This window comes from Arvicanthis niloticus, chromosome 5 (genome assembly GCF_011762505.2).
Source record: "Arvicanthis niloticus isolate mArvNil1 chromosome 5, mArvNil1.pat.X, whole genome shotgun sequence".
NCBI lineage: Eukaryota > Metazoa > Chordata > Mammalia > Rodentia > Muridae > Arvicanthis > Arvicanthis niloticus.
This window is the reverse complement of record NC_047662.1, coordinates 47,488,850-47,512,941: the sequence shown is the minus strand read 5'-3', so window position 1 is coordinate 47,512,941 and position 24,092 is coordinate 47,488,850. Positions and strand designations below refer to the sequence as shown.

At 42.5% G+C, this 24,092-nt stretch overlaps 1 protein-coding gene across 24 annotated transcripts in view; it reads left to right on the top strand.

Moving 5' to 3' along the window:
• Sgip1 (SH3GL interacting endocytic adaptor 1) overlaps positions 1-24,092 on the top strand; it is a 217,617-nt gene that overhangs the window by 6,954 nt on the left and 186,571 nt on the right. For 5 of the 24 annotated variants that reach the window (XM_034503534.2, XM_076934589.1, XM_076934599.1 and 2 more), the window contains exon 1: positions 4,967-5,298. In XM_034503534.2, the coding sequence (XP_034359425.1) occupies positions 5,289-5,298 (10 nt within the window). In that variant the 5' untranslated portion in view covers positions 4,967-5,288. Of the gene's footprint in view, positions 1-3,923; positions 4,272-4,960; positions 5,299-24,092 lie in introns of those variants that run through there. The other 19 variants (XM_034503535.2, XM_076934597.1, XM_034503530.2 and 16 more) reach the window with 10 other exon arrangements.

Below are 24,092 nucleotides of genomic sequence, written 5' to 3'. Positions count from 1 at the left end.
GGTCAACTTTTCTTCCTCCTTCACGACCCAGTTCTCATTCCTTTACTTCCCCCTCTGTTTTCATTTTTGTTTGTTTTTGTTTTGTTTTGAAATAGGAAGAGATAATCCCCTAAAATGCTAAAATCTAAAATGAATAAAGAAGTCCAACTTTTGAGAATATGATATGTATCTAATTTCTTTCATTATTTTTGTATTGTTGTATGTATGTATGTATGTATGTATGTATGTATGTATGTATTTTATTTTTATTTTGAGACAGGGTCTTACTATGTAGCCCTGGCTGGCCTCAAGCTTACTACTTAGACAAGGCTGGCCTTTAACTCACAGCTCCACCTTCCTCTGGAGTACTAGAATTGAAGTCTTGGCCACTACAGCACACTGGAATCCTATTCTAAATCATTGATAACTAGTGAGTATTACCCCAATACAAACCTAATTTCAGAAACATAATCCAGTGTTTAGTGACATCAGTACCTGGGTTGTTGGCCTTTTGTCGGCCAAAGACCTGATCTGTGAGCCTAGTGTGACTTGGATCTATTTCTGTCATCCTGAACAGGGCCCCATGCAATGCTTGTACTCTGATTCTAGCCAGCCATCAAGCCCATTTTTTTTCATGATCTTTAGACTTCAATTTCAGCCAAATTTGTGTGTGTGGTGGGGAAGTCCCATTATTTCAGCAGCAAGAAATTATTTGGGGCTTGTCATCAAGGAAAGAGCACGATCTAAAGTGCCACTTATGTTCTTGAGCAAAACCATGTTCCCCTAAAAAAAATATATGAGGGGATAAAACCAAGGTATTTGAACTTTCCTAACAACATATTTGAGTGTGTTTTAAATGTGAAATGGAAATCTGTTCCTTGGATATTCTTATAATTGAGATAATAACATCATCTTCTTGAAGGGCTCAAAGCAAACAGCTGATAAAGCTGTGGAGAAAAGTATCTGGCCTCAGGACCGACCTGACCATTTTTTCTACACTCCTCTTTGTTGGTCCTTCTGAGGCAAGCCTAGCTTCACATTTAGTTTTCCCTATAAACATAATAATTATTGACTAAATGTTCTGAATCAACCTTAAAAGAAGATATATAAACAACCAGGAGGTATTTAAAAATGTGTAATTCCATTACTTACCAGAGAAATACAAAACCAGTTAAAATTGTCTGTTAGCAATAAGAAAAACATAACAGTTTCGGAGGGAGAGCCAAGAAAAGAGAACTCTTACATGATGTTAGTAGAAGTGCAGTTGTAAAAACAATAGAAAGCTTGTTCAACCTGACAGAGGACTACCGCATGGTCTGACAGTTATACTAGTCGTGTTTGTCTAAATAACTAGTAGGAAAGATTTCAAATTCCCCCCTCTCTTACACATACATACACAACTTGAGATGGCAGATACGTAAATTACCTTGATCTAATCACTAGGCATGCTACATCTTTTCACTTATGTAAGGCACTTTTCACATTGTGCCTTGTAAATATGTACAATGTTACTATGTATATTAAAACTTTTCAAAATATATTAAGAACAAGAATCTTTGACCTACTTGTTGATGGACACTTTTAGCCTGATTCCATATCTTGACTATTGCCAATGATAAACACAATATACAGGTAAGTGCAGATGTCTCTTTAACATACTACTTTCCTTCCTTTTGTGTATATATATGTGTGTGTGTGTGTATATATATATGTATACATATATGTATATACATATATGTATATGTACATACACATATGCGTATATGTACATATATACATATACATATATGTATATATGTACATATACATATATATACACATATATTACACATATATACATATATATGTATGTGTATATATATATATATATATATATATATATATATATATATATGTTAGTAGAACTGCCAGACCATGTAGTAGTCCTCTGCCAGGTGGAACAAGCTTCCTATTGTTTTTACAACTGCACTTCTACTAACAGTGTGCAAAAGTTCTCTTTTCTCAACTTTCCCTTAGAATTTGTTATGTTTTTTGTCTTATTGTTAATAGACAATTTTAACTGGTTTTGTATTTCCCTGGTAATTAGTGGCTTTGAGAATCTTTTACATATTTCCTGGCTGTTTATATATCTTTCTGTCTAGCTATTAGTCTTGTTGCAATCCTAATACCTAACCGGTGCGAGCTTCCAGTAAATGTGAGAGGTTCTGCTCTGTTACACTAGAGCCAGGACTGGAGCAAAGGCAGCAGACTCTCCCTGTTATCTGCAGCCATGGCCCATCTCCTGCATTTCCTGCTTTCATTTTCCTGTAGACTTCACCCAACTGACCTTCCCCATTCAGAGTTCCTTATCTATTTTATAACATCCACCTCAAGTTCGATCCATTTTCCCCCGGAACTATCTTAAAATTCCATCAGCCTTGGATTTTCCCAATTAGTCTTGCTTGGCTCTACTTCCTCTTCAGCCGATTTTCAGGCCTCTCCAGCAAGCTGGCCCTCTGCCTCACCTTATCTTTCACCACTGTTCTCAGTGGGTGTGGCTCTCTGCGCATTCTGGTTTCTGGCTGCAACCTTCTGGACACATGTGCCAGCTCCTCTGTGTCAGTGATACTAATTATGTAAAGCTAACATGGAGGACTTAACAAAGCTGTAGACACAACACTAAGCAACTTTGTAGCAGAGTATCAGAATACATCTGGGGATACAGTAAAACATTACCACAGATTTGCTTTATTACTATTTATAGCAGTGGTTCTCAACCTTCCTAATGCTCTAATACATTCCTCATGTTGTAGGAACTCCCAACCATAAAATTATTTTTGTTGGTACCTCATAACTGTACTTTTGCTATTGTTACGAATCCCAATGCTAACATCTGAGTTTTCTGATGGTCTTGGGTAACCCCTATCATTTGACTTAAAAAATGGTCATGGCCCACAGATTGAGAAACACTGGTTTACAAGCTTGTGGACTTGGTATTATTCTAATCTCCATTTTATAGGTAAGAAACCAAGGTCCAGAGTTGCATGACTGGCCTAAGGTCTCAGACCACAATGAAGAAGAGCCAGGATTCCAATCTGTTCCACACCAGTGTCCATCCAAGTTGTTAGTCTTCATTAAAATAATTTGCTAATCACACACCTACATCCTTTATGCAATAACTCACTGCAAGTTTTAGAGCAGATCGACTTGTCCTTAAGACATGTGTTACTTTGTAATCTCTTCCTTTTAAAACTCTACTGCCTCATAGACATAGGGGGAAAGCCACAAGCAAGCATATCTCTCAGGAGACTTTAATTTTTAAATGCAGAAGCCACAGAAAGATGTTTCTTTGAGGGGAAATAATGAGGCTTTTTTTTTTTTTTAATTAAAAGAACCTTGTAAGTTGCTGAGGAACTGAGTTACTTTTTGATTTTGACTAAGTCGTCTCTTCTCTTTGCTTGGCCTCTTTAGTATTTCACAGTCACCAGTATCTCATGTTCCCTCTGGAGGAAAGAGCCAGACTATGTCGAGATCTGGGTAATACTAAGTGAGGGTGTTATAAACGATCAGCCCTATTGTTAGAGGTTCTGATCTGATCTTCAATAAAGGCATTTTCATAGCCCCGGTTCTGCTATTCTTCCTTAGTTTAAAAAGACCTTTCTCTAGCCTCCCATCTTCATCATCTGCTCCGTAGGCTCTCATAGGCCTTCCTTACTCGGTTCAACTTATTTCTTTTTGCTTGGCTGTTTGACCTGGTTAAACCCAGCATGGCAGGACACCAGGCCTGGGAGCCCCTCCCTTTGAAGGACTCCTAGGGCTCTTGAGAGCACTCAGGTGACAGATCCTCAGCTCCACCAGACTTTGTGCCTGAACCTTTCCAGGCAGGCAGATCCCATCCTAGCAAGTTGCCAAGCCCCAGGCTCCGCCCATTCCTCCAGCGCAACCTGGAACCGTTGCCCTCCTCTGGATTTCCCTTGGGGTGAACGACTGGGCTCCTAGGCGACTGAAGATCGCTGGAGGCGCGTCTTGCAAAACGTGCCATGTAGCAGGGGCTGCAGTTGGCAGCTGTAGCCAAGGCTGCAAGCGAGGCTCCCCACCTGGGGCGAGCGTCCGCCCAGCTCCGCCGGAGGACGCGGTGACGGCGGGACCCGCAGCCCCGGGGTCGCGGCTGCTGAGCGGAGTGCGTGGGAGGAGGCGACGCGCACATGCCTGCGGCGGCCAACGCTTAGGCTCTTGCCTTCAGCCCCCTCTCCCGCCTCTCGCCCTAGAAATGAGCTGGAGCATCGCCGGTTTGATTCCTGAGCCCGAATCGGGTGGGTTCTTTTGTTTCTTTGTTTTAATGACAGTTGCCAGCCCTTGGGCATGTCATGCGCAATTAATTTCCTGCTTCCTTTCAAAGGCAGCTAGGGTGATTTTTTTTTCCTGCATCATCCTTTGGGGGATGGTTGTTTATGATGTGACGTCAGCGAATTGATTTTTCTTTCGTGAATGAGAGGAAGAGACACACAAGGAGAGACAGAGACACCTAGACAGAGAGACAGGACGGGGGGGGGGGCGGGGGGGGGGGGGGCAGAGAGACAGAAAGAGAGCGCAAGCCAGCCACAGATGACAGATGTGCGCAGAGGCCCGGCGCTGACATTTGAAATTCCTTCAGGTCAAAACAAGGTTGGAATAGGAATGTAAAAGTGTTTTGTCAAGACCTGGAATTACTAAGAAGTGTTTTCTTTAAAAAATAAATAAATAAAAGACAGAAAAACAAAGAAAAAAATCCCCTGGGCTCAGCCTCCTGGGCTTTTTTTTCTCGCTGGCATCCTCTGTCAGGGTGGCAGTTCAGATCATCGGGCGCCCTGGAGCCGCAATAGGCTTGCAAGGACCACGAGGAGGGGCGGGGGAAGTGCGTCACCAGGTGGGGAAGGGGCTGTGTGTTTGGAGAGGAGCGGGAGGCAGTGGGGGTGGCGGGCAATGGGGAAGGGAAATGGGTTCCGTGCGCTCTCCGCTCTCCGGGGGTATTGTGTCAGGAGATGCAGGCTGGCTACCATGTGACGCGGTCCAGAGCTAAAGGGATTGGCCGAGGCGGCGCAGGCGGTGCAGCTCGCCGGCTTGCTGTTCCTCTGCCTTTCTCTCTCAGCATCTTCCTGGGAGACTGTAGGTGAAGCAGCACCAGCAGCATCCATGGCTTGTCTTTCGGGTTAACACTTGTCTCCTTTGGCTTGGCAGCAAGCAGAGCAGACTTCAGCGGCAGCTTTCTGAGGACTTAGCTGGGACCTGGAAGTGTATCCTCCTGTGTTTTTTCTGACTTCTTGGAAATTAAGGAATGCAATTCTGCCACCATGATGGAAGGTAGGATTCTCTCTGCTGTGGTTGGCTGGCTCCAGGCAAGATTTGGGTAAACCAGTATGGAAGAATGCATACAGCCGGTGGTGTCTGTGTCTAGAACCTGGCTGCCAGGATTTTTGCAAGCAGATACTGCAGTTTGCTTGCAACTGGGCCCGGGATTATACACTAATGGAATCAAACCACAGGGTTTCTGTCTAGCTCAGAACCTCCACAGCTCCCAGCCCCTTTGAAAAGAGAAAAGCCTAAGTGTGTTGCAGGAAGCTGAGACAGCTAAGAAGAAGCCCTCAGACCAAACAAGTTGGGGGGACAAGATAAGGGGTTTTGTGGTAGGTTAAGAACGCTGGTTAAATCTTTGCAATGGAAAGTATTTTCCAAAATTGATATTAGACAGAAGAGGTCATCGACGGAGTTATCCACGCTGGTGTTTTCAGTGAACTGCTTACATATCTTACAAGATATTCTGATCTCTGAGGTTTGCATTATAATATTGGAGTGGAGAGTACAACAAATTTGGTTCATAAACTGGAGTTTTATGGAAGCTGTCATTGCAGCAGAATGAACAATTTAAGAAAAATACCTGGGCCTCTTGGCACCTTCATCAGGATCAGACCAGTTCAAAGAGGAAATGGTTCTTAGTTAAGCATCAAATGATTAGTTGCTGATTATCTTACTGCATGTAATACTAAGTGTGAGGAGGGACTTCCCCTGGGAGATGCTATTTAAACTACATATTATTCTACCAACTTGCCCTTCCCAGTCTAAGACAGTGACAGCCAACGTTGCCTCAGGAAAAGCAACAATTTGGTCAGAGAAGAAGCAGGCAGCTCTATGCTAGTTTTGATTTTTCTGTTTTCAATTACAGGATGGTGTAAAACTCCTGGCCTTTCCTAAGATGACAGGCAGAAATTTTGTACCCAGAGTAGATTTTATAATGCAGAATCCAGTACATAATGGGTCTCAGATCAGCCACGGAAATGGCAGAGGGGCCACCTAAAGCTAAGGTCTGTCCTACCAGTTGTCAGTGGGCAGTGGACCTTAGCAATTTACCAAACTGGAATAAAAGGAAGATGGTTTCAACAAAACCAGTGAAGCCCCCCCTTTTCTCACTCTCTGTTTCCACCTCCTTTTCTTCCTCATTTCTTCCCTCCCTTTTCCCCCTCCTCTCTGTCATCATGTCAAATGTCACTAGTGTGACTCTAGGGAGAGAATAATTCTGGAGTAAAAGCTCACAGATTTGGGAAAATGGAGGCAGTGTATCATTCTGTTTAGAGCCTGGTCTTGTGTTCAGAGAGCTAAGTGAGACTGTTAAGATTCTAGGATTAAATCAATTTTAGTTAATTTCAAATGAATTTAATCTTTGACTAGCAAGGCAAGACAAACAGAAAGAGTATAACTTATGAATTTTTTAATTCAAAGCCCACATGGCTTGTCCTCATCAGAAAAAACAAACAAACAAAAAAACTTGTCTGTAGAAGTGTACTATTTTGATAGCTAAATTTTACAAAGGATGTGGTGAAATGCCTCTGCATGCATTCTGATTCAATTCTAACCTTCCATGGGAAATATGTGGACCTTTCCTTTTACTTCTGGGCTTGAAACTATCCCATGAGTCCTTTGGAGGAGGTAACATTTCCTGGTGCTCATTAGCGGTTCTTCTGGTAATCAGGTCTGTTGTGCCATCCGGAACATCAGCTAGAAGCCCTGAGATAAGCTTATCTGAGCTGCAGAAACTGAAACGGGAACTCTAACAAAGACTGGTGTTGAGCTGAATTAGCACTGTGGCTAGCTTGCCCAATTTATCTAATGGAGGATGTTATCTTCGAACTGGTGGGATCAGAGAAGACAGGATGGTTCCGCTGCTTCTAATGAACCTCTGCAGGAGCAATTAGACAAGTGTGCCCCCTGCTTTCAAATTCCATGTGAAACTAATAAATGTTTTCTATCTGTAATTTTTATTTAAATGGTCTCCTATGAATCGTTCAGTGACCTTGGAAAAACAGGTAGGAAAAAATGCTGCCATGGCAGCTCTCTGCTGAGATGCCAGTGTGTACTTCGAGATTGCACCACCAAGCATCTGCATAGTTAGTATGTTCTCAGCCAGAGCCTGTGTGCCACACATACACGGTCACACATGCATGTGCAGTCATGCACATAAACACAGTTTTAGAGAGGCTGTAGTTGATACTTCCGTGTGCGCGTGCGTGTACGCTGCTATATTGCTGCAGTGTTTCTGTCTGCTGCTTGGAGAAAGCATGTCAGGGCAACTTTTCTGCCCCTCCTCTACTTTGTGGGAAAAAAGAATAAAAACATATTTATTTGAATGGTTTATGGTTCAGATTCATGACTCTGTTTGATTGGAACAGGATATAAGCTTCATTCATCCAGTATCTTTTGGAAGGCCTGATCTAAGATGAGGAATGGTACCACCTCCCTCTTGCTCTAATACTGAGTGCCAACTTCATAACTGCAGGGTCCTTCAACAGATCACCACCGCTGTGTGGCTCCATGGCTTTATTTCAGTTATCCTCATGAAAGCAGTATCTTTTAAGAGGCTTGATTGGTTGCTTCCTGAATTTTTTTATATTTTTGACAGTGGTTGTTATTGAGTTGTTTCCTTGCTGAGAAAAACTACATGATGATGTTTGGATGTAGTGTGGGAGTAAAGGTGGTAAGCAGAAGGAACTTTTGCTATGGCTTTGTGCATTACCAGTGCTATGTGCATGGGTGATGCTAAGACACGGTCAGTGTGGTTAGGGCAGGGAGTAAGGGGCTATTCTTTGATACAGTGTTATTAAAAACCTTAAATTTTTAGGTTTTAATTTTTAGGCATTTCCTATGATAACTGAAATTAAGCTAATGTTTCTTAGAATCTTTTCACATGTGAGGCTGGTAGGTAAGTATGGGTTTTGTCCCATGCAGAAGTAACTGTTGCTCTGTGGTTTTGAATCTGATCTTCAGGCTCATAGGTGCTGTGTTCAAAATATCATTTTCCTGGTGTCAGTGATTTCATTCTGTATAACAGTTCTGAAGCAGGAAAAAGCACTTTTTAAAGGATTTCATTGCAACCCAAGATAACTAAATGTATTTTATTTACTATTCACAGGAATGTTGGTATAAATATATTTTGGATATAATATTTTATAACACTTTTTCCAAATTAAAAAAAATAAAAATAATACATTGTGGCAGAAAAAAAGGTAGAGTGAAATTTTAATTAAAGTTCATTTTAAAAAAACTCATAATTTTCAACCTTTAAGAACTTTTTTCTTGATTACTTTGTATCAGAGCAGGCATGCTAACCACACTGAAAAACATGCATTTGTTTCTTCAGTTGTATATTCGATTTCTTTCCACATAAACTCCAACTGCTGGCAGGGCCCTGCCTTTTTCCCCTTATTAGTGTTTTCCTATTCCGGAAATGATTCCTTAGATGGTTTTGTCCAATTGGAAATTAACTCAACAGCTGTTGCTGTAATAAACCTGCAAACTTTAGAGACGGAATTTTCGATTTGGAAAATTCTTTGATTTTTTTTTTTTTTAAAGATGGAACAAAGCATTTTGAACAAAAGTGCTCATTTTATAGTTAGCTCCAGAGGTGTTAGAGAGGGTTCTGTAAATGCTACTGATTCCTTTCCCTTAAATGGTGAAGTTACTTTAATAAACCTAAGTGTGCATCTGAGATTCTAACGTGCAGTCCGTCATTTCTGTAATTTCTCCCCGTCTTCAGGTGTGAGCTGGAAAGAGACTATTCAGTTCTCATCCAATTCCAGTGGGCAACTTCAAATCACTGAAAAGCGTGTGTAGTCTTATACTAGTCCATCGGGGTGGTTAACCCAGTTTTAGACTGGGTACTAAATGCTTGCTATGAACACAACAATTATCACAGTGATGCAGCAGAAGAGAATGGTGGGTTTTAAATGTGTTTTTAATTTCAAGTATTGCCTTTGGATGTTGCTGTTAGTCCTCCCGCATGGCTTCTCTAAGTCAATTATTAACAAAGAAAACTTAATTAGAAGAAAACGAGGAGCTAGAGACAAAATTTGAAGGCACCTCCAGAAATTATTTTGCATAGCTTTATAGACTTGTGATAATACAGTGTTTTTTTTGATTCTGTTCAGTTTTACCCTTCCCATTCCATTCTTGTGGCCTACCTTTCCTTAATTCCATTTTATCATAGGAACCATCACCTGTGATAAGGTCATTACATAAACTCACGAATGGAATAAAGAATGGGAGAGGTTTTACTGAAATGACTAGGAAGGAGTTGAGGAAAGGATTTAATGGGTTGGAGCACATTTTAGCTTATGTGTCTTAGAAGCTTAAGAAAGAAATTAGCTTTGTGAAGAGGTGGTCATAGGTAGAAAGGAAGCACAGGGAGAGCAGGGTCCCCTGGGAAGAAAGCAGATGTGCACTGGCCATACATATCACAGTAGGGGTAGCATAACTTTCTCACAATGGGACAGCTACTGGAGAAGTACTATAGATGTGGGAGGGGTGAAGCTCCATTCTTGGGATCTGAATATCAGCTCATTGCTTCCGTAGGATATTAGAAAGAGATGGAGCATCTATATTTAAATATCAGATGCTATGTCACTTCCTTGTCTGAAGTGCCCATTCCTCCCATTTCTGTTTCTCTTTAAAACCACAGACTACTACCCTCTTCTTCAGGTTCATCGTATGCTTTAGTAACATAGATAATCATATGTCATGCCTTCTAGTATTTAGAATAGTCCTTTCACTCCAGCCAAGCTCTGCAAAAATCGTTCTTCACCAGTTCTCTTATGATTACTGCAAAACTGCCATTCCTCATCAGTACTTCCTTTTTTGTTCTTGCTATCCCCAAATCCTGTGCACACACCTTGGACCACTGAGTCCTCAAAGCTGAAGGCTTGGAGGTAATCTCTATAAAGACAGACATCTGGTCTACCTCATTTACCTCTGTAGCTTTTGTAGCTAGGAAAGGCCTCATACATTTATTCATTGAATAAGTGAACAAAACTAGATATAAATATATAGCTCTGATAACTACACCCTGTACACGATACATGTAAAAAAATAAATGCTCACATTCATGTTCTCACTAGTGACATAAAACTTATAAACATGACACAATTAGAAAATAGGACAATGTGTTATGAAGTGTTAAACAATAGTTCATCTGAGAATATGCACTTGAGCTTGAATTGTCTTGGTGATTCTCTCCAGGAAAAAGAATTCATATTGAGAAGAAACATGTTGTGCAACAACTATGCAAAGAAATTTGAGTCAGTTTTTAATCAATACACTACATGCCTCCTTGATATTTTGCCTTCTCTTGCTCATCTTTTCTGTTTTTCCAACCCACCTTTTCCATCTTGTGCTCTTTTTCCTTTTCCCTGCTTTAAGGCAAAGTCTGAATATGATGGATTCTAAAGCTAGAGAGTTTAAAGTAGAAACTAATTTAAAATAAATGGATGAATATCATGAGTGTATAGTTGAACAATGTGCTTGTGTGTACAAAGATCGCATCATAGAATGTGAGTTTTTTCAGATGATGAATTATTCCTGAGTAGAGAATTTGTTCACTGAACTATAGCTTGGGCTTTTGTATATAGAGTATGGATTAAGAAGTGAGACTTGAGTGTGAGTCTAAATGTTGGGACTGCTTGGCTGGATGCTTTCAGGAAGTTACTTGACATTCCAGGCTGTGTTTCCTCAGGACAGCATGAGATGATTGATCTGTCCCATCTCTAGAACTCTGAGCTCTGAGAAACCACGGCCTCTGCTGAATGATTGGATTCTCCCACATTTTCTTCCTCTAAGGCTGAACTCTGAGGTTAGGCACCTTTCCTCAATCTCAAAAACATACGGCTGGCACATAGTTAACTCAAATAGATTACTAGTCTCTTTTGTTGTTTTGTTTGCATACCACAGATTTGTTTTGCATCTTTGCTGTACTAGAAGACATGCACCTGTCACCTATAGAGCCTAGTATAGAACTTTTTATTAATCCATTAAAATATGTATTGAACTATTAAAAATGCATAGAATACGTGTCTAGCATATGAAGTTAAATGAGATAATCTATATCATACCCTTTTCCTCAAGGATCAAGGAACATCACAGCAGAGGAAGCACAAAGATTATAAGAGCCAGAGGTTAGGGAATGTCAGAGCAAAACTTGTCTTCTAGATATGAGGAGGCTAATACACTGATGGACTCACAACAGCTGTGGTTGCCTGTTGTGGTGATTTGAATAAGAAAGATCCTTATAGGCTTGTATATTTGAATGCTTAGTCGCAGGGAGTGGAACTATTTGAAAGGAATAGAAGGATTAGGACATGTGTCCTTGTTTGAGGAAGTATGGCCTTGGGGGAGGTGTGTCATTGGGGTGGGTTTTAAGGTTTCAAATGCCCATACCAGGTCCAGTCTTTCTCTACCTGTGGATCAGGATGTAGCTCTCAGCTACTATTCTAGCTCCATGCAGACTGCATTGTCCCCTGCAGTAATAACACACTGACCCTCTAAAACTGCAAGCAAACCCCCAATTAAATGATTTCTTTCACAAGGATTGCAATGGTCATGGTGTCTCTTCACAGCAACAGAACACTGAGTGAGACACTTGTGTAAGACCTGCACAAGATCAAGCCAGTTGGCATTCCATATTTTTAACAATTGGATCTTTAGAAGGCTGAGATTATCAGGCCAACACAGTGAATGTCTGATGCTGGTGCCTCTTGGACTTTTTCTTCCCACCCTTTTAAGTAAATGGAGGTATGTCATGTCCTTGTCTCAGTCCATCATTTCAAATCCACAGAGCTGAGCATATAGCTATGATGCTAAGCTTTGAATACATCCAACAAAAGAGGCTATACCTATTATAAGACTCAGAACCAGGATCACTTCTCAAGTGGTGAGCTTTCAGCTGAATCTCAAAGGCTTTTACAGAAGGGAGAAAGGGCAGAGGAGCCACTATCCCTATCTGAATGGCTATTGATAGTTGATAACTGCTAGGGAAAGGGGAGTCAGTTTTCTTTAGCGGTGTGGTCCCTGGTTGGTTGAGTATACTCCGGTAGATGGACCCAGATTTATGTGTATGTGGTCAACATAGTTTGGACTCATTGAGCTATAAAAAACATTCTTGTTTTTTGTTTAAGAGAATACGATGTTATAAGGAGGTGGGAGGGGGTGAGAAAGTTAGGGGAGGGGCAGAGAAGAAATATGATCAAAACACGTTGTATGCCTGTATGAGATTCTCAAAGAATTAATACAACATTATATTTTAAAGCAATTAATAAAAATGAGTATATGGTTAAAAATTATGTATTGGATGCTAGACAACTTGTGCAAATTGCTGTGCATTCAATAGTGAATGATATAACCCAAAATTCCTTCAGACCCACTTGTAACTTTTTCTTTAGTCTCAGGTACTATAGTCACACTAAAAATGACAGATAAAAGGAGCCAGCTGTAGTCTCTGTCTTTAGAAACCCGAGTCTGGCGTGGTGCCTAGTGAGGTACTACCTTCTCACACACATTGCAATCCCACAGCCTTTCTGTGTGGGAGGAAAGAATAAGCCTTAACATCCCGATTTCAAACAGGAAGGAACTGGGGCTCTGTGAGATGAAGTGACTTGATAACCAGACCAATGGAGACCATCAGTAGCTAGACTCTGACTCCCAGGCAAGAACTCTTCTTTTGTCCAGTGGTATGATTGGAAAGTGTGGGTCTCTGACATGCAAGCAGCAGGCTGTCTAGACTGTGTGATATTTCATCACAACTAGAAAAGTTGGTTTCATCACCTCGCTCTGGTCCTTGCAATCAGTTATCAGGTTGAAGAAGGCCCCTAACTTAGCAGAGGGCTCTACTCCTTTTAGGAGCACACATTGTCTTTCCTGGAGTTTATGGTGACAAGGGTCACACTGTGGTGTCACTCTTCCCAGGGACTCTAAACTTTCACAGCTTACATTCTACAAACATTTTATAGAAAACCTGCTTCTCACCATGAACAAAAGCCCCTTTCTCCCTTAGAGGGACAGCTCAGTTTCCCCTGGCATCTTGTGAAAGCTTGGGCCATTATCATGAACATACGATAGTGCACTCCGTCATTTGAAGGTTAACTAAACTGGTCCAGCCTCGTTTTATAGTTGAAGAAACCAACGCCAAAATGCAGCAACTTATCCAAGGGTCTTTATTCTCTCTGGAAGATAAAGGAACATTCACTTTAGTCAAGATTCCAAAAATGTGGATAGACAACGACTGGGAACCCATGGTGTCTTTCACATTCAAAGGTGCTGAGGGTGGTTGGGCGACTGCCAAAAGACACACAAATGAATGTGTCCCCAGGGTCATCGTTCTACTGAGCACACATACAATGTCACCATTTATAGCACTTTCCTCTGTGAGCTCATGCACCTGCCATCAGTGAAGAGGACAGGCCTTGAACCCCCCACCAGCTGTGTGACCTTGAGTGAGTGCGGGAACTGCTTGGCCTCAGCTTCCCCATGCTCTTGAGGTAGGATCAGAGCTGGTCTCCACCTCCCAGCCCAAGTGGGATAATAAATATGAAAACATCTGAAAGAGCCCTGTGCACATTCACTGTTTTCTCAGGGCTCTACCCCAGTGGTTACTCATTCATTTTCAGAGGCTTAACGTTGCTTCTCCTTGCGTAACCTTGCTATCCCTGTCATAGAGAGGGTTGCTGCACTACCTCTGCAGACAGGCCTTGTACCCGTCTTCCTTCTACATACCCACTTTTAATTTATTAGCATCTTCTATCATCCTTTATTCTCCATGTCCACATGATAGGCTGCTCCTTTTTCGACCATGCCCCGCATCATTAATCAATCCCAGCAGTCTTTCTGTCCTGCTTCAGTAACTATCTTGACATCATATTCCGGGGCACTTGTGTGAATTGGTTGGTGCTGGCACATGGCTTATCACTCTGTGTTTCCTCCCATGGACTGTTTCCCAGAGTCAAAATAGAGGGAATAAAACCAGAATGCAGGTGGTAGCTATGCAATCCCACACCACAAATGCTTTCCGAGTAGCTGAAAAGGAGATGAGAAAAATACCCATAGCATTACACAGCAGTAACTACAGCAACAGTGACAAGACATGGTCTAATCCTCGGAGCCGGAAACGTTGCAGTGGTTGTGGTCATTTAACCTGAAAAATTGCAACAATTCAATCAAAAAGTATACGTGGAGTAGTTAGTCGTTCTTAACCTGCAGGTCTTGACCCCTTGAGGGTCACACATCAGATATCTGCGTATTGAATATTTACATTACAATTCTTAACAGCAAAATTACAGTTATGAAGTAGCAATGAAGATAATTTTATGGTGCAGGGTCACCACAACATGAAGAACCATATTAAAGGGTTGCAGCATTAGAAAGGTTGAGGACCACTGACTTAGATAAGACCAAGCCACTAGAAGGAAGGAAGAAGGGAGGCGTGGAATGAAAGAGGGTGAGAGATTGGTTTCAGAATTGGCTCATGTGGCTTGTGGAGACCAGCATGACAGTTCTAGGTCACACAGGGGTCAGTGCTGCCACAGCCTAGGTGCCCAGTGTTGAAAGTCCAGAAAGTTTTAGAGGAAGTTCTCTGTGGGCACAACCTTTCTTTCCAATCAGTCCTGTTTCTCCCATAAATTCTAGAGACTATGCCTTGGCTGAAACCTGCTCTGCTCATTTTAATTAACATAGGGTGGGGCATGTGTCAGCACTCAGGTATCACCTAGTGAATGAATGAGCACTGGGAAGGGATTAAGGCCTTTAGCAGGGGCAGCACCTAGCACACAGTTATTCTCAGAAGCAAAGGCCTTAACCTCTGCAAGGCATTTAGAAGACAACCTGGTCCATAGTAGAAGCTCAATACAGTGACTCTGCCTGCCCTACAGAGGCTTCTGTGTGGTTTTGAGATGTCAAGCAGTGCCCTGGATTGACTCCTCTCTGCAGCTCCAGAACACAGCGTGCCATGGAGATCTATCAATCTGAGAGTCACATGCTGGTTCTGGAAGCATGAAGGACTGTCCCACCCATGTCTGCCCACCGATCTCCCCAAACCCCTCATTGTAAGTTAAAAAGTTTCACTGTTTAAATATTGAGCAAAGGCAACATGGAAATCTCCCAACATGTCACTGTTTTGAAATAACAACCTAACAACCGTTGCCGCAGCGTACTGAGTGTAGAATATGGTCTGTGAAGATGCACAACCTGAAATTCCTTAACTCCCAATGACAATATTAGCAAAATTGTAAATTAATGCATACTGCATAAAATTGTCAGGACGATTAAATGAGATGCTAAATAATCTGCACTCAGCATAGCACCTGACATACCAAGTAGATGCTCAATAAAGTACAGCTCTTAATAGCTTCTTAGTCAAAATATTTTTATGTTAAATTCAAAATATACATGTACATACCTGTACATACATACATATATGTGTGTACATACATATGTGACATTTTCTCTATTAATTTGATTATAACTACTATTCTAAATGGTGTCTACTTTGTTAAAAAACATGAATTCTAAGAATGATCTCTCAAATTCAAATTCTCACCTCCACATTTATGTGAACTTTTAACCTCTCTATTTCTTGGCTTCTTCTGCACAAGATAGTCTCTACCTGAAAAAAGTTATTATATGGATTAGATTCATTCAATATTCAACATATATTATTATTATTAATTCTACACATGATCTTGAGGTCTTTCCCGAAAGCATTGTTCTCATTGGTTGCATAATATCCCATTGAATGATACGTTATATCATGAGATGTTTAGATGGCTATCAGGAGCTTAATTTGTGATTGAGCTAAAATTGCCCTTGTCAATAACTTATGTTTTAAATATGAATTTTGGGGGGAGTCTTGTTCAGTAACTTATTGTGGCACTTTGCTTCTGGATTTGCCAAGTGGGTTTGGAAAAGCCATTCACAAGCTATAGACAGAATTTTGTTTAAATCGGAAATTACCTTGTCCTAGCACTGCTGTTGTTCATTGGCTGTGGCATGAGGCTGAGTCAACTCAAGGTCAGGAAGAGGTCTAACACTCCCTCTGCTGGCTGTGCATCTTGGACTTCTCCATGTTCTCACCTGTATCATGACGAATGCTTTAAGCATCCCTAAGTTACCTCCTTGTCATACAGAGCATAGTGCAAAATAGAAAGTATTTGGGAACTTATGAAATTTTATAGAGATAAAGTATAGCCTTGGGGATGTTATTTTCTTTTGTATCTTGGGAGCTTTATTTTCCATTAAAGGATTAGGTTTGATATTAATAACTCTGAAGATGTAACTAGTTTTAAAGTCTCTGATGAGCCCTCACCACTGCCAACTTTCCCCCACATTCCCTGCCTCTCAAGTCTCCAAACAGTCTTCGTTTTTGGATACCAGGGGGTGTATACCTTCCTATTGTGTTGAATTATTTATTACATTGAGGGAAGTTATATATAACTTTGTTAAGCTGGATAAAAATATTGTTACTAATAATGGCTGTTTAGTGAGACAGTTTCAAATACAGCTGAAAGTGTGCTCAAATAAAATGTACCTTGACCTGGTTACACAGCCATACGTAGTTCTGAGTCCAATGTCAGATTAAAGGTAAGAGAGGATTCTGCTCTAATCTACTCCCTTGAAATGCCAGATCCAATTATTCAAACTGGATTTCTTCTCCTGACTCTTCTCTTGCCTTCTCCTCCATGGGAGCATAGTTCATCTTGGCTCACTGAAGAATGGACCTACATGGGGCTGTATTATTAATAGTTTAGTCAGGGAAGATCTCACCACATGAGGACCAGGGTTCCATCCCCAGGACCCAGGTAAAGGGCTGTTCCTATACTCCCAATGCTTCAGAGTTACCATGCAAAATTCTGGGGCTCCAGGTGAACAGAAGTGCTGAGCACCAGGGAAGGGAGATCACCCATAAATGAATGGTATGTGAGGAACTATATCCAAGGTTGACCTCTGGCTTCCACACACATGCACACATTGTGCAGCCACACACATGTGTACCTGTAGACACATGAACTCATAAATATGTACACATACAAAATGGATCTTTTCACACTTTTGATCAGCTTTTAGCTTAGGGACATTGGAAGTGTCTTGGTGACCACAGAATGTTGTGCAGCAGCCAGAGGTCTAGATGTGACGTGTCTGGGACACACAGAGGGACATAAAATTAACAATAAGAAGATGGCTTAGTAAAACAAATAAATAAATAACAACTTCATGTGATGAAAAGATCACTCAAACTTAAGCAGAAGCTTGTGCTAGGTGGTAGGGTTGGGAAGGACTCCTGAGAAGATGTCCTCAAGCTGAGATGTCTCCATGCCATGACCCACAGAGATACAGGAAGAGACTATTAAAGGATTGATTGCAGCAGACCGGAGGGACCTGGGACTTGGGGGAAATCAATGAGCCAGGCAAGGCAGGGAGAGGCAGGCTGGAAGATTGAGGTCAGGCCAGGCTTGGTGAGCAGTGGGGATGGATCTGGAATTTATTCTGAGTCAGTGGAAAGCCACTGGCAGGGCTTAAGGAGAAGGTTATGATCTCATTTGCATCTTTAAACAATTACTTTTGATGTAAGATGGACTTCTGATGACATCCTGGTGATTCTCTCTCTCTCTCTCTCTCTCTCTCTCTCTCTCTCTCTCTCTCTCTCTCTGTCTGTCTCCCTCTCTTTCTCTCTTTTCTTGATGGCTTATCATCAGTTTGTGTTTGATAATAGATGTTCTCATTTTATCTAATTAAATTTTATGATGATTTGATGCAAAGCTGATAAAAAGTGGAAAGGACCGTGGAATCCCTTTCCCAGCCTCTCTTTGGCACCATCAATCACAAGGTCTGAAAGGGGAAGTGAAGATTTAGTTCAGCCACTGAATAAACTTGTTTTCTAGTCTAGATGTTTCTGGCATCAGGCATTTTCAGAGTCATGCTGACATGGTGAGAAAGAGTTGGAGATAACACAGATATAATATGTCCTGTACTTTTCTCCTGTGCTTCTTTTGAAAGACTTTAATGTATCTCAGTCCCTTGATGGTCATTTTGATGGTGAACTGGTTAGATCATGAGGGCAGCTTTCCTCACTGAGCCTCTGTCCCTGGACCAGATCAGGTAGAAAGAAATGCTTAAGATTTCCTACATCAGCAGAGGCTGGCTGATCTCTCCATATTCCACTTTTTTCAACAAATACTTCTATCAAAACTTCTTGTATTCTGTCTGGATGCCATTGGCCGTGATCTCTTCTATACTCTTAGCTGCAGTGTGCGCTGACCCATACTGACAAACACATTTATATCCCGCAGGAAATTGCACTGGACTCCCTGTAGGCAGGAGCTGCTCCTTTGCAGCCTCCTTTGTGCTAACTTCTCTAGTTCTCTTCTTCAATTACTTGCATGATATAGCAGCTAAGGACACAGGCATGAAAATTAGACAGATCTGGCTATGTGGCTAGTTGGATATATGCCTCCAAGCAGGTTTAAACCTGTTGATTCCCATTCTACCCCACCTCCCACCTTCCCCACACACAGCTTTTTAGCTTTTTTACTGTTGTTTTAATTCTTCTGTGATGTATTACATCAGTCTCCTCTCCCTCTTTTCCCCCAGTTTCACACACACACAATTCTTCTCTACCCCAGACCCACTCCCCCTCCCTTCAGAAAAGAGCAGGCCTCCAGGGGTCATTAACCAAACACAGCCTAACAAGCTGCAATAAGACCTGGCATGTTCCATCACACCAAGGCTGGGTGAGGCAACTTTGTAGGAGGAACAGGGTCCCACAAGCAGGCAGAAGAGTCAGAGAAAGTCCCAGCTCCCACTGCAGGAAGCCCACAAGAACTCAAAGCTACTCAACCATAACATATATGCAGAGGACCTTTTACTTAGCTTTTTAATCTGGCCCAAATTCACAAGCTTGCCGGCAAGTGTCTACTAAGGTTCCAAATGCAGTTAGGAACAAGGTGTGTATGAGGAACAAGCACTGTGAGGCACACCTCGAGGAGTTTCCAATTTCATAATACCAATACTAGATTAGTATGGGTAAGTCAATGACCTCAAGGAGGAACTGGGAAAGAAGTGGGGAATAGGGTTCCCAAAGGGCTTCTGAAATCCAGGACCCACCAGGGATGTTGGGAGTGAGACAAGTTATTAAATGTCATTGCATGGGCAGAACCGAGCATACTTCCTTATCTGTTGCCCCCAGTGGCTTACAGCTACTCCGATCATAGCTACTATCACTCTCGTGTCCTCTGTATGGCTCTGGCCCTGTTCTGATTCAGGAAGCTTTTATGGAGCTTGCTACAAGGTGCTGCTAGAACATCTGCAAGGTAAACCCCTTGTTACTGGCTTGGCCCCAATCTGAACCTGACTCCTGATTCAGGCCATCTACATGGTTTCTGGCTCTGGGGCAGGGCCCCTCTATACATGCAGAACACTTTAGTTCCCGTCTATGCCTTAATTCTCCATTGGAAAGCTCTTGCTTTGATCACCTCTTCCTCCACACATTATCACAATCTCAACAGGACAACTACCATGGACCTTTCAAGAAAGTTTTTAGAAAAAAAGGGGATGTTTACCCCTCAGTTGAAAGCTTTTTGAGGGGACTCTCACAACAGCCATTTGGCACTACAAGTACCTGTTCTGGCTGAATTGTAGAACTGAGGTATATTTCTTCCCATTGAGAATATTGTTTTGGTTACCACTGTCCTAGAGCTATTAACCTGAAGACTTCACAATTCCTTTATGCCGGTGCCCCCCCCCCCCAAAAAAAAAAAAAACCAACCAAACCGAAAAGAAAAAAAAAACTCCACAAAAACAAAAACATTTTCTTGCAATGTGATACCTTAGGGCATTTATGTTGATGATGGCCATGCATGGTTGGCCGTGATTTTACTGTGGCATTGGTGAGAGGAACAGCTCTTCGTGGCTACGAGCCCCTCCTACCAGGGCTGCTCATAACCATTGTGGATCTTCCTTCATTTCTGTACATTTTCTCATTAGATCTTAATAAAAGAAATCTGCCCTCATAGGTAACTAAAACTGCCTGTGCTCAAACAATACAAGCTGTCTGAGGTCACGGCGCAATAAGGAAGACTAAAAATAACTTTATTAAAGTGTTCTGCCATTTCTCTTATACAAGTAACTATAGTCCCTCCCCCAAGCACCATCTCTCCCCAAGAAGGGGAACTCTTCAGATTTTTTAATGTAAAAGAATAGTATGCTTTGCTCTCTTACTATGTGCAAGAAACTATGCTTCTGTTAGAATTCCTCTAATTTAGCATTCACTACCCCAAGAGGCTGAGACTATAATAAACACCTGCTTACCCTGTGATACCTTGAAACATCTGTCGCACCACACCTCAACCTTGCTGGCTGTTAATAAGATGAGCGAAGGCCAGTAGAAGTAAGAAACTACTGCTCATGCCGTCTCTGTTCTTTAGTCAGAGGGGTTGTCAGTGTAAACAGTAACAAAACATGAGAGTGCTCTCTACAAATGTTGTCATGTCTTTCTCAGCATCTGCTGCCTTTCTTCAGTGACAGATTTAACAGTTGTTGGGCCCATCTTCTGGTTTTGGTTATAGTAGACATTTTATTTCTACTATAAGTATAGCATTTCTTAAGAAAAATCAGTCATCAGTTGGCTTTTGTTTAACATGAAAAATAAAATCATTTTTCTTAAACTTTATATTGGTTCTTTGTGAATTTCACATCATGCGCCCCAGCCCCACTCATAGCCACCCTCCACCCTTTTGCAACAGAGAGGAAAAAAAATCTTGTTGTGGAAGCTGTAGTGTATCACAGTGTATCTGACAGTATACACTTTATATTTCTTATATTGTGAATGTTTATTGCAATGACTACTTGGCTTCTGCTACACTATCAATACTGGATCCTAACTGCTACTCCTCTTGGTTATACTGTAGTTGCCTTGTGTCATGGAGATCCTGCAGTTTGGGATCTATAGGACCAGCCCCTTCGTGCAGGTCATCAATGGGGTAGATGTTGAGGTGGGCTAATTCAAGGCTCTGGTCTGGGCCTGAGAGGTATCAGAGCTTGTCATCCCATTGGCTCTCCTGCCTTCACACCCTGGAGCCGGCTCACTGGCAACCACACAACCATGGCCAGCTTCACACTCTGCCCAGGTGAGTTGCAGGAACCACTCTTTCCAGTGCTACAGCTGATAAGAGCAGGGCAAGCTCTCCTGCTGCCATGACCCCAGGGCCAGGGCCAGCTTTCCCACACTCACATCCTTGGGGCCAGTTTCTCTACAACTCCCACAGTGGGGGAGGGGCTTTCCCAAGTAGTGCATCTGACTAGCAACAGAGTCAGCTCCTCTGTCTCAACCCCCATGTCAAGCTCTCCCACAATCCTCAGGCCAGGCATGGGGCCGGTTCTGCATAGCCCTCAAACATCAGCATGTCCCCCAGCTGTACCTCAGAACATGGGCTGGCCTTTGGTTCTAACAAACCCCTGCTACTGCAGGCCCATGAACCCAAATGTGGCCCCCAGTAGTAGCATAGGCCAGTACCCCATCATGGTCCTAGTTGGTATCAGGCTGTTCCTCACTACCCTTGAGTCTGCAGATCTGCCTGTCTTTATTGTGCCCACATCCTTCTGTTTTTCTTCCTCTTCCATTTTTCCACCACTTCCTCCTCTTAGTGGTACCAGGGTCTCCGAGTCATCTCAGGAGTGGTTTCAGGAGTGCTATATCCTGCTTGTGCATTATGGCACTGGCCAGGGGTCATCTCAGGCATGGTCTGCTACCCCTACCAGCCTTAAAGGAACTGAACTTTAGCCATGACCCCTGACGCCAGACTGGTGGTTACCTTGGGCTCACTACTCACCTAGGCCTGTCCGTGTGGCCCTATGCAAGGGCCATCTGTGTCAGGCTCACTCTCACTTTTCTTTAAGGGTTTATTTGATGAGTATGCATAATTTTCTGCATGTATGAGCACCATGCACTTATTCCTCAGGAACTAGAGTCGTGAGCCCTTAAATGGGTGCTGGGAACCAAACTCAGGCCCTCTGCAGGAGCAGGAAGTACTTGTAACTACTGGGCCATTTCTCCAGCTCCTTGAGCTTGATATTGACTCTTGATATTAATATTCCTAATAGCAGATGCCCTGTTTTCCACAACTATAATAAAATGCATGTTTTGGAAATGTGTAAAAATATGCAGCTCTCTCCAATTTTATTTATAATAGCGTTTATGCTATTTGCTTACCAGTAAATAAAGACATAACTCTGATTACTCTCTCTCTGTTCATATGTTTCTGTTCTCTGTTCTCTCAAGTTCATTAGCTGAGCAGGAAAAAAAAAGGCACAAAAGAGTTAACACTGAACTCTACCTATAAGGCCCATGTCCTTGAAGTGAGCCAACCTCTGCAGGCTCTCTGAGAGGGAAATTGCCACATACAGAGGTGGGTCAGGCCCACTCACAGCTGGTAGTCATAGCATGTGTCAGTGTGCCAGGCCCGCTGCAAACATCTGCACCCATGGGGTTTACCCATCTCTCATCGTAACTCTGAGAGTTGTCTTGTATCCCCTTTGATAGATGTGGAAACTAAGGCTTAAAGTCACGTGCACAGCTAGGAAATGGCAAATGTGGGATGTGACTGAGTCTTAGCTCCTGTGATCTCCGACTTGTGATTACTGCAAGATATCCCCACAGGATGCCCTCGGGTGCCAGTCTGGCTGAGACTTGTTGTCCCTTGCTATGGGCAAGGACTTCCCCACAGAGCTCTTCCTCCCCACTCATCTCTTGAGCTTGCCTGATTTGCTGGCCATGTTTGGAGCACCTTTGAGATGACAGCGTTTGTTGGCAGCACCTTTTCCTGGGCTGTGTGACCCTTGCTGCCTCCACCGACCCCCTTCTCCCCTGTGCTAAGCACCCTTTTTTTTTTTTTTTTTTTTTGCCCTTCCAGCTTTTCTTCTGTTCTCTGACATGGTTTGCATTGTGCAGCCACTCACTGTGCTGCTGCTGGACAGTCTCCACCCTTTGCTGCTTCCTTTGAAGCCAGGATGCTTGGCTTTAAGTCTGACCCCACTTAAAGTGCTATCAGACTAGCACAACTCTCTGCCCTGGTTTTGTTTGTTTGTTTGTTTGTTTGTTTTGTTTTGTTTTGTTTTTTTCGAGACAGGGTTTCTCTGAAACCCTGTGTAGCCCTGGCTGTCCTGGAACTCACTCTGTAGACCAGGCTGGCCTCGAACTCAGAAATTCGCCTGCCTCTGCCCGGCTAAACTCTTTTTTTTCCCCATGATACTCAGCGAGAGAGTCACACGGGAGATATAGACAGTGGGATTCGAACTCGAAAAGGTCCGTGCCCTCTGGCAGGCGGACGCTTAAGGCATGTGCCACCGCTGGCTTGCTTGTTTTCTGGTTTTAAAAAAATCAGCATTGCCATACACCAGCTCAGAGAATGTTTGCGGGGAAACAATCACTTAATGTGTATGAAGAGCTTAGCTTAGTGCCTGGCTCACGGTAATGGTGTCATCTGCATGGTGACCAGTAACTTATATCAGAAAATACATTGTTAGGTTGAAGGAGCAAGCCAGCCACAGCAAGGAAAATCATTCTCCCTGAAAGAAAACATAAGTCCTCCTTCAAGGTGCTTCCTATTTCTTACTTTCCCATCTTTCCTTGGCTATAGTGAAGGGAGTTGGCTGGCTACCAGTAGGACCTCAGAGATCAACACATCAACTAAGTTTTATTTAGCTCCTAGATCTTAGAGTTTCTGACTCTGGCCCATGTTCACAACACAGGGATGCCACCCACATGTGTGGCTCCAGTTGGCCCAGTTCTGTGGTCC